The sequence below is a fragment of the Poecilia formosa genome, unplaced genomic scaffold, assembly GCF_000485575.1.
Source record: "Poecilia formosa unplaced genomic scaffold, Poecilia_formosa-5.1.2 Scaffold124, whole genome shotgun sequence".
Lineage (NCBI taxonomy): Eukaryota > Metazoa > Chordata > Actinopteri > Cyprinodontiformes > Poeciliidae > Poecilia > Poecilia formosa.
Window position 1 is genome coordinate 1,121,953 of NW_006800063.1, and position 11,600 is coordinate 1,133,552.

Below are 11,600 nucleotides of genomic sequence, written 5' to 3' on the forward strand. Positions count from 1 at the left end.
TAAAAGCCCAGTAATCTACACCAAAGTACCCTGATGTTTATGTGACAAAAACATCAAAAAGTATAATAATTTTTTAGATGCTCCCAATATGACAGTGCTTGAAATAATCAATATAACTGGAGACAAAATGTTGATTGCTGACAACAGTCAATAGATGCTATTTTTATCGACCTTAACAGTAACTACAGCAACATTGCATTGCTATGGTTACTGCAATCTTTGAAGTAATTGTTAAAAGAACTGAGCTGAATTTATCATGGAGGGAAGAGGAAAGACGAGGGCAAGTTTTAGATGGAATCCACTGATGGCAATGCACCAATAAAAAAATTACATGAGTGCTGCCTGTCACATGAAATTTACGTATAAAAGCTTGGATAAAATTCTCTAGATCCAAGATCCCATGATTTGGCCTAAAAATGGGTACTAAAAATAAGTTTTGCTTCTTGACCATTCTTTATTAATTTTTTACTCCTTCATACTCCAGTGGTATGGTGTTATTCAAGGTAGGGATAAATTCAGACCTGTTGGAATAGCAGATATTCAACTACAGCCATCAGAGAATACTGTTTTAGGCACCCTGAGAGGTTTTCACCCTCTACTGTAGCTGTTGCTTCCTTCAGTTATTTTCCAGTTCCTTCTTTTATGTTTCTGCCATAAAAGTTATGTTTGTTGCTTGTATAATAATTGGTGACTGTGGTGACTGTGTTGTACTTTTTGTGAAGCACTTTGAGTTGTTTTGTGCTATGAAAATATGTTACATAAATGTGCTACACAAATAAACTTGACTTGACTCAGTTCGTCTCCCTGACTGGGTTTGTCCTGTGTTGAATCCTTCTCTTTGATACCTGTAGGTAGAAATTGTAGACAATTTTGTAATTTTGCATTTTATTATTTTTTTTATTCAATCACCTAGTAATAATATCTGCCTCTTCCCTGCGCCACATAGTCATCACTCCAAGACGTGAGAGGCGAGCTGGTTCTTTTTTAAAAAAATATGTTCAACTTGGTATGGAATATATTCCACCCACTAACAAATGTCACAATAAATAGATTGTTAATAGACACCTGACAGTGGTCGAAATGTTATGCTTCCAACCCTGATTCATTCAAGATCCTGCAGGGTGCGCTGTGCACCCCATATGTGTATCTGTTTGTAGCTACTGCTTGGTCAACCTGAAACCACTGGATAGATGAGGGATCATGTCCCAGGAGCTGTCAGGTCAGGACTGTGCTCGGTCTTCCTGATGTGAGTGGATTGTGGACGTGCATAGTCAGTTTGTGTGCTCGTAGTGGGGACTCATTCATACAGGCTGTAGTGACAGTTGCAGCAGATTCCCTTGTGTGTGTGTACGTGCAGGGGGACTGTGTGTGTGCGTGCGTATGTGTGTGTGTGTGTGTGCGTGTAAGTGGGAGGAGGATTGAGCGTCGGTCCGGTGGCTGTGTGCAGGGATGGAAACGGAGAAGGCTAATGCAGAAAAGAGTCGCTCTCGCCATCGCTAGGAACCAGGATATCCTCCTGGATATTTTGTGTTTTTCTGAGTGCATGTGCGGTGATATCCGTCTTTTTTCGAGCACCACCCATTTAGACCTACCCGTCTGCCTCTGAGCTGTCAATCATTTCACGCCGGGGACTCTACATGTGAGTGCATGGCGCGCCCGGCAGGGCGGATCTGCTCACGGGGTGGGAAAAACGCCGGTTAATATGGATAAAAGGTCAACCATCATCTCCTCATCCCAATCGCACTGATAAGGTATGGCCATAGAGACCCTGGAAACGCGTATTCGATGCATGAGAAATGCAGCTTAGCGGGGCTCGTGTGCGCATCTTGGATCGGTTTGGCTGTGTGGCTGCGCGACGTTATTAGGCCCGCTCTTATCATTTATTTCGAGACTGGACCTCAGGTCCGTTAACCACCACGTCCCCCTTTCTTAATCCTGTTGTAGCGACAGCGTCCCATAACGTCAGCCAGACCACAGAAAAGGGAAGATGATGTGCGAAGTGATGCCGACCATCAGCGAAGGAGACTCGGCTGGTCCTCCGAGAGGCACCGGCAGCGTCCCGAATGGCTCGGACCAGGAGGCCAACTTCGAGCAGCTGATGGTCAACATGTTGGACGAGAGAGACAAGCTGCTGGAGTCCCTCAGGGAGACACAAGAGACCCTCATCCAGTCTCAAGCTAAGCTCCAAGGGGCGCTACACGAGAGGGACATGCTCCAGCGGCAGATCAATGCCGCGCTGCCTCAGGTGAGCAAGTGGGGTGGCTTTCTTTCAAAAAGCATCACTCATTTATAGCCTGTGGCTATGGGGCGCCGTTTGTTAAGTTACACAGACAAAAACTGACAAAAATAATAATAATAATAATTTGGGCTATTTAGCCTGTCATAAGAGAAAGGAAATGGGGGTTCATTTTTCAAAGTCATATTTTCACCGTTGAATATGGTGTGAATATGATTTTTAGAGGAAATAAGACATTTAGTTTCAAACGAAATGTTTTAATTAGCAAGATAAATATTTTTAGTTTACAAACCGAATGCGTAGCTCCAACCTATACAGTTGCTTCAAACTAAATATTTAGAAAATCAGTTCAAGTTCAGTAAGATAAAATGGACCCCTATGGGTGTCACTTTTAGCCCAGACTTGCTCTGTATCAAACCTACACCTGCATGGCGCCTAAGATATGAAAGCTAGCTAGAAACTGCATCTGGGCAGTCTGTTGAAATTGTGACGTGACGTGCTAATAACTATGGAAATCATACATGCACCCATTTATCAGAAATGGTCATAGTTAGCTGTTGGAAAGATTTCTATTTGTGAAAACCATGAACAATCCTGACACGGCAACTCAAGGAGGACCACCCTACTCTTCTTAAAGTAACTGTGTTATCAAACTACAATTAGCAGGCTAAGACAGTTGAATGTAGGATGTCCAACCCAGCAGATGGCCCGGCTAATTAACCAGCTAATATCAGCTTGTTGTATTCATTTAACAAAAAAGGTTAAATCTTCTTTAAAACAGTGTTTCAAAATAACTGCTAAATTTGGAAAGTGTTTGTTTTAAAATTTTTACTTAAGGTATTGGTACTAAAATAAAGTATGAAATGATATAACATTTTAACTGTGCAAATCAAAGTAATGCTACTTTAACAGCATTGATATGATTGCTGTGCTTTCTTGCAAAGCAACCAGTGAAATCTGGTGAAATATTTTAGCTTTGCATTTTTTTTTTAAAGCTGTGATACTGTGAAATAGTGGATTGTGGACATGTCTATGCACGTCCACTCACATCAGGAAGGCCATCATACTGGGAGCATTCATACTGACCCATGTGCAATTGCAATTCTGCATATTGTTCAGCTCTAAGATTGTGGCTTTCATTTGTAAAGGGCCGAGCCACTTGTTGGGATCCCTGCAGACGAGGGCAAAGCCCACTTGTAATTACCTTAGTGCAAGCGACCTAACTTCTGTACGTGCTGACCTGCGTGCAACTGGAGTGAGATGAGCTGGTTGTAAAATCTGGTTATGTTTCACATGTGCAGTCTTTTGTGCTGCTGCAATCACCGTGCATGACGACAACGAATCCTCTGCACATAAAGCTGCGTTACCCTCCGACCCTCTGGTCTAAATGTGATGCATGATGTCACAGCGTGCCGAGTATTCGTCTGTGTGCGAGAAAAAGACAGAGCAGGGAGAAAAACCTTGCTGACTGAGAAGCTGACTGCTGGCTCTTGTGGAGGAAACATGGCTGCTTGTTAGAGCACATGGCCCTGGGCTGCTTGCTTCCACACACATCTGTGTGCATTTGTGTGCATGTGTAGCTTTTGATGTGAGCTGTCATGGTCGTCTTCTAATCCCATGTGTTTTTTTTTTTGTTTGTTTTTTTTTATTGCTGCAATAATACACGTATTAGTTATGCAGTCACAGACCTACATGGACGTTATGATTGATCTGTACATGTTCAGGGAATAAGTGAAAGACTACTTAGCTACAAAATTCACTCACATGCTGTTGATAAAATCTTTAGTCAAATCAACGCTTTGATTTGACTAAAGATTTGGATACTGTTAATTCTCTTTGTTGGACGGTTTGCAAATTATGTATAACACAGGCAATTCAGATAGATGTTTCTGCTGCAGACCTTTTGCAAGTCCATACGACTCCTGGCCTGTTTTTGTTTTCCTTATGAAGAAATAACCTTGGACAGTGCAGTCCAAGTTTAGCCTTTTTCTGACTGTGTAATTTATTGCTCTGCACTTACCCCTGCAAAACAAAATGTATATTTTTTGCAACTTCAAGAAAAGCGAGGGCAGAATGAGCTAAGAGAATAATGAGGTCAACAAAAAGAGTTGGTGATACTTATATGTAAGACTATTAGCTCATTATGCATTTTCTTTTAAGTAGGAAATTCATAACTTTTTTTTAAAAGAGCTAAAGTTCTTATTAGGAGTTTGCTATTGAAGAAATATTTGCTTTGATTTTCATGTAAATATGAAACTGGCAGAATTAACATTTTGACTATGGTAGTATACATGAATATCACTTCTTGTCTAAGTACATTAAATAGTGTTTATATCACAGATAGCAGTGTTGCCTTACTTGTCCTTCAATGGGAAGAGGTTGATGTCACTGATGTCACTGATGTCACTGGTTCACTGGTTCAATGGTACCAGTGTTTCTACTTTTGTTTTTCTGTAAGTTCCTCCATTGTGTTATCTTAATAAGTCCTTGCCAGGAGCACTGAGGCGCTCTTTCAGAATTCTTTAACCTAGTGTTTCCGATAACTACCAATGCTGCAGGTGTAAAACAAATTAAACATCAAGACATATTGACTGTTAAATGCTAATTTTTTTGTGCATATTGGGCCATTCTCATTCTGAAAGTCACTGTCCAACCTCAGAAAGAAGTCCACAAACGTCTCCAATCAGACAGAAGACACATAAAACTACCAAAGACACATGAAGAAGGATTTACTGTCAGTTTCACATCCTATATATCGTTGAGGGTCAAAACGTCCGGTAATTGCACTCTCCCAGTTTGTGGACAGCTTTCCTAGAAGATAAGGCTCTGCTAGCTAAAGCCCTGCATTAAAGTGTTTGTATTAAAAATGCAACATTCTTTTAGTTCTTGGGTGTCCAGGTGAAACAATATTTATAGCTGTATATGCATCTTGGCTGAGTCTCTCTTTTGTAAGAGATCTGTGATCTCTGCAACCTGGTCAAATAAAGGAAACATATCAATGCTCTTGCTTCAGCTCTTCAAACTCTATGCAGCCTTATGCATTCCTGCATGCTAAGCTTTAGAGCGGTCAATCCCCTCACACACCGAACCAAGAGATGTTGCCACGGACGGACAGGGAGTGAGGGGGGGGTAAAGTGATGGAGAAAAATGAGAAAAATCTCTGTTGGAATTGATTTCCTCTCAGTTTAACTGCTCGGCTGAGGAATGAGGATTGCCTGTTTTCGATGCATTACTGCGCAAAGAGCAGGGTGCAGTTTATAATGATGAGTGGGAAGTGTGGAAAAAACACATACTGTAGCTGATGTCTCAAGTTCAGGTGTGATGAATATATTAGAGCTCGCTGGTGGGGCTCCTGACCCCCTGTATCCTATTCTGTCAGTGGAAATTAGGCTAACTTCTCTCCACATGGGCGCTACTTGTGTATTTATGTCCTCAGGTCAACATAATATCACAGGTTTTGGTTTTGCTCCAGTCTCCACTGTTATGTTGCCCTTGAGTAAGCAGTGGCTGCATATGTGAGCTTTATGCCTTTTCAGGCCTCTTAGGTGCTCACTCCTGCGCACATTTTAGTATAGTAGTAAACCCTGATCTAAGAGCTACTTTGTTCCCTTTTGCCAATCAGATGTTTTATTTCCACCCTATGAATAATGTGTGGACGTGTGTTTGTGTGTTTGGTCCTCTGTAGGTTTCTCGACTCAGTGGGACTAGTCTGACCCAGAACTGTCAAGTCCATGTGTCTCCTTAAAAAGATGCAAACTCAAACTCGTACAAACAAACAGGACGAGCGGCTCTAAATTCAGGGATTTTATTTTATTTTATATTTTTTTTGAGTGTCATTTCACTTCAAAACTACATAAAACTCCATCGCAACTTGCATCGGCGCATAGGCTTGTGTTTGCTTCAGCAGCGTGATAAGAATGGCACACCGCAGACATTTCATCACCCACGCACACATGCAACATATTCATATAGGCAAGAATGAATATGTTCATTAGCTGCAGAGAATAAGAGTTTCAGATTAACACGTCAGCCCATTACTGAACATAATGCTCCTACTGCAGCTCTAGGAGACAGGCTTGCCGTAGACAAATGAAGCTATAAGAACGCGCGAGCGCCCGCACACGCGCGTCTCAAGCTTACGTTTGGATTCTGGCTTCGCACACGCTCGGGCACATTGTTCGTTTTGTGTGTGAAGCAAACTGTTCCGACGCTGTCAGAGGAAATGTGCTGCAAAGCAGCAGCGTGTGCACATGGGAGCGTGCCGCTAACAGGACGGAGAGTGGACGAGCATCGTGTGCCCCAAACAAAAGCAGGTCACGGTTCTTCTGCCGTCGCTGGTTCCACAAAACTTATTTAAGTGTTTTAAAGAAGGCAAAAAAATAAATAAATTGTAACATGATTTTAAAGAATATGCAAAGAAGTGTAAAGATATGAATAGATATAAAAATAAATGCAAGTTGAGTTATTTCACTCCACAGAAAACTTAACTTATTTAAAATGTATTCATAATTAACTAGTTGCCACATCAGTTGTTATTGCTCGTAGTCCCCTTCTAAGAGTAAATTGTTTTGGAAGACGTCAGTGTAGCGTACAATAGTGTGTGCGTGTGTATGTGTGTGTTTAGACACCTGTTCCAGTCAGACACAACACTAGCTATTTTTGCCGCTGCACGCGAGCTGAGATAAAGATACACACCTCAGTGCCCTTCCAAAACAATCGTCTCTGTTTCACTTTCACCCTCTCTGCCTCCACACCGACAAACACCTACATGCTCACATGTACGTAGGTTCCACATGTTTTGTTGTTTACCCATGTCAAGGGTAGTTTTTAAATGGTTGTTGCCTTCTGTGTGCCCTTGTACGGACTCTTAAACTGTCAGACGGTTTTTGTTTACAAGAGTGTATGCCTCTGAGGTTACTGTACGTGCAAAAGTTCCCACCCTCGTTTTCCCTCAGGTGCTGCCAGCCAAAAGCTTGGTGAAATCTCCCTTTAGCAGCAGGTCAAATCGATTTACAAGCCTCTTCATCTGGCACTCTATTATTAGTTCCCTATTTTTCGTACGTTGGTGGTGTCTTTCTGTCTGTCGATCACTCCCTCAGCTCATTTCACTTCTCACTGACCCAGGAGTCCAGTAATACTTCCCTCACTCTGTGGTCGTAACGTGCTGCTGCTGTGGTTGTCGTTTGGCCAGCGCACAACAGAGTGGCACCGACAGGATGACCACAGAACACTGTCTCAAAAAGAGAGGAGTCCGAAATACTCTTCATTTTCTTTAAAACCAAATCTAACCTGAGTCTCAATAGAAGCTCAAGCCTTGAATCAAATTCTGAAATCCTCTTCTGTTACTGAATTTTATCTTTTACCTTGTCTGTAATTATTTACGACATATGTATATATTGTAATTGTAATTGTTTGTTTTAGGCCATCTTCTAGAGCTTTTGAGGAAACGTAATGTGTTTCTGCACTCTGTGAGGCTGTCCATTCAAAACTGCTGTGACACAAATGCCCCACCAGTAGGTGCTGATAATGTCGACATAAAGGACGTTGAAATGAGAAGGAATTACATCCAAAGTATGGCTAAGGCAATTTTTGGAGCAAATCTGTCTTTGTATCTAATTTTAGAATTAGAAGCAAACACAAAGTAAGATTTGCACAGCTTTGAACATCTTCCCCGAGTTGCACGGTGTAAATTAATTTCACTTAGTGAAACTCAGAAGGGTTATTTTGTAGAGTTATAGTTAACCCGACCGATGTTGAGGACGGCCAGCACCGCGTTGCAAAATTGTTGTTTTTTTTATCCGGCAGTCTTACAGACTTTTCAGCTGAAATTTCAGCTGATGAACTCACTGCCCGTCAGTGAGTTCATCAGTGAGAGATGAACTCACTGATGGGCATTTTTGGTTCCAGAAGCGAGCATTCTGCATGCTTTAAACGCTGCCCTGCTCCAGATTCAAGCAGATGAATTATCTACTGTCTTCGAGTCTTAGAAGCCCGCTACTGACCCACTTGTTTGGCCCAGTCGTTAGGACACGCACTCGTTTTAAGTGTGTGTTAAACATTACACATTAAATCCGACTCAAACACATAGCGCGATTAATAATTGCCTTCCTGTTTGTTTCAGTCTCAGATTTTTGCCTGTGTTATTTCTGCACTTTGTATTCTGCTGTTTAATAGCAGATTTTTATGCAAGAAAATGTAAAAACACTTATGTCAACCATTAAATATGCTGTCAGAACGGCTGTCGTTCAGATCAGACATGTCAGAGCGGTTTGGATGTAGAGCAAGTTCAAGAAAGGGGGGGAAATAGATCACAGAAGATAATTTGTGCTCGTCGCGATGAATAAATACATGAACTTAAAACCTCTATCCCTGTGCTAATATTTGGGTCAGCTAAGATATGCCAGGAGATTTTACACTACTTTATCAAGGCCGACAGGAAGGAGCCTTGCAGCTTTGGCACTTAGCCACCATAGTTACTGTACTAAAGGTGTGTTGTGCATGCTGTTATAGTGCAAGAGAAAGTGTGTGTGTGTGTGTGTGTGTGTGTGTCAAAGATAATATATGGTAAAATACCAAGGAAGAAGCAGCAAGGTCTCTTAGTGCAGTATTTAGAGGTGGGAAAGCATATTGCAACATATTATAACTTTTCAAGAGTAAACATTTACCAAGCAGTGAAATGAACTCAAAGTAATTATCAGCTGCTATGATAATTAAACACACCAATTCTTTTTAGTTTGCTGAAAATGTGAAGGCTACCAGTTCTAAGAAATGCTGCCTGGGATCACATTATTATACATTTCAAACAATACATTTAATTCAAGTCAGATTAATTGTACAACTCAAAGTGGGATTTATTCTTTTTTTCACAGTTTGGTTTCCTCATAAAAAAACTGTGAATGGCTCTAATCAGCTCACCAACCTGGGATCTTTAAAGACTCTTTTTTTTTTTTTTCTTTTCCCAAATGTCTCCATCCCGTCCTGTGTGCGTGTTTGTAATATATGCAAGTGTGTATGGCCTACAGCTAGTGTTGCTTATGCATGGATGGCGGAAACAGCTTTGTGCGCCCTGATAGGAGGATATTGAGGTGAGGGGAGGAGGGGGCACTGGCAGATGTGAAATTACTATGTCTCATTGGTCTGTTACTGAAGCTCAGATCTTATGCTGTTTGTTATGTAAGTGCCAAATAGTGGAGCTAAGGTTGAAGGAAATTGGAGCATGAAGTGAGCAGCTGAACGTCACCAGGAAGCTCTCCTCTGTCGGGGAGAGACAGAGAGAGAGAGAGAGAGAGAAAAAAACACAGGGACTGACACCGAAACAAACAGAGGTGGTGGTTCTACCGAACACGCAAAAGTCTTTCTGTTTTTCATATTCTTCTGATACGGTGAAGATATTAATTTCCCAAAATGTAGAGCAGAGCAATCAAACGACAGCAGTATATACAGGGAAATAACTTTCCAATATACAGCTGCCATCTGTATATTGAATAGCCAGTGCTTAAGGTAAGAGGTAGGATATGTCTGATGTAGTGGTACTAGTGGTAACTCCAATCCCTTTTCCTTAAGCACAAACTACAACACTATATAATATATTGTTTTCTGTCCTATATATGGTTGTGAACTGAAAGTAAGCGTGAAAAGGTTTCGGCTCCTGTGCCAGCCAGATTAGCATGGGCCATCAAATCTGGACTGTTGAGAGTGTTTTTTTGTATTGTTTTGTTTTGTTTTTTTGAGTTTGCAGGTATATATTATGGATGTTGCCAGCTAAAATGACACAAGTCATGAATGTGTGCAGTCATTCATGACTCTATGCCCATTTTCTCATTCACCCATCTTAGGGTGAATGAGAAAAGCAATGTTGTCAATTATTTAAATCGTCACTGGCTAAATTTTAGGCAATAAAATATTCATAGACTGTATTTCATCCAGAGGCAAAGCTTGTTTTTAAGAACTGTTAAACCCTAAAAATAAATACAATCTCCTCCAAATGCTGTTTCAAGTTTCTCTAAGTTCAACAAAATTTAAATCAGATTAAGATGAAAGACAGGCTATTACACTGCACATATAATGGACCCCCACTAATACTTGACACACTCTTTAAAAATGCTTAACTGACTATTTTATTGGTTTGCTCACAAACTATACCTTAAAATGCATTAATAAGCACAGTAGGAACCATCTCAGCGCTTTCACAGAAGCTAATCTCTACAGTCTTCCTTATTTCCACTCTTGAAGGCACAGCCAATCAGTGCCAAGGAAAATGAATGCAGCTCCTGGATTGGCTGTTTTACAAACGCCAACCACCAGCATGTCAACTATGCGTAAGCATTTCAGTTTCCCAAGCTCCATTTTTTGTTGAATATTTTAGGTATGCTTGACAAAAAAAATAAATAAATCTGTGAATAGCAGCTTTTCACAGAATAACCTGGAGACACGTTCTACAGAAAAATCTGTGAATTGTTGAGTCTTTGTATACTGAACCGCAGGTAACCAGATGCTTGGTACTGAAAAGCTCAAAACTAAGTCAGTATTTTCTTGCACTAACCTATCGAACAGAGTCAACATTAGGCAGTTCTGTTACATCCTCCCATCATGGCAATTATTTTAGCTTAACCGGAAAAAATGCCACAGCAAGAGCTGACCACTTCAAACGGCATGTTTTTGGAAGAATGGTCAGAAACTTCCACACTTTCATTTGCACAGTCCCACATAACTTGATGGTAGGAGATGCACAACTAGAATAAGCTGCAAGTCTAACTAACAATCTCCCTCATAACAGCTGACTAACAGACATCTCTCTGCCTTATCCTCTCCATGACAGTCCTTCATCTTGACATTTTGGAAAGTTTCATCCAATCTTCACGCCGTTATCCTGAGTCCGTTATGTTGTCCCTGTACTGAATCGCCCTCTTTGCCAAAGCTTTACCAGAGTCTGCACACAGTTTTTGACCCCTGCGCGCTGCTAGATTATCGTTGTCCAAAGCTAGTTCCCCTATGCCGCTGTGTTACACCATGAATTAGATGCTCCCCCTCTCAGTAGCATCCGTCCTTTGCTCCCTCCATCCCTCTGCCAGGACCATCTGGCTCTCAGCACTATGCACATTTAGCTCAGCCGGGTGCCAATTTGTCCCTGCGGCTGCACGGGAGAGACGGAGGGAAAGGAAGAGGAAAGGTGAGAAATCGAGACAGACGTAGATTATGGAGAGAGTTTTAGCAAAGGGAAAATAAGTCAGAATAAAAACTGAATCAAGCATACCCGATGGTCCCCGGAAGCGAAGGACATGCTTTGGTAATGGGAAGAACAAAAAGCCACTCTATCTATGTGTGTGTGTGTGTGTGTGTGTGTGTGTGTGTGTGTGTGTGTGTG

At 41.4% G+C, this 11,600-nt stretch overlaps 1 protein-coding gene across 5 annotated transcripts in view; it reads left to right on the top strand.

Annotated features, from left to right (window-relative positions):
• Positions 1 to 1,155: 1,155 nt before the first annotated feature.
• Positions 1,156 to 11,600, top strand: part of ppfia4 (PTPRF interacting protein alpha 4) — a 60,520-nt gene continuing 50,075 nt past the window's right edge. The window contains exons 1-2 of one of the 5 annotated variants that reach the window (XM_016676012.1): positions 1,156 to 1,219; positions 1,945 to 2,245. In XM_016676012.1, coding sequence (XP_016531498.1) covers positions 1,988 to 2,245 — 258 coding nt within the window. In that variant the 5' untranslated portion in view covers positions 1,156 to 1,219; positions 1,945 to 1,987. The other 4 variants (XM_016676011.1, XM_016676010.1, XM_016676013.1 and 1 more) reach the window with 4 other exon arrangements.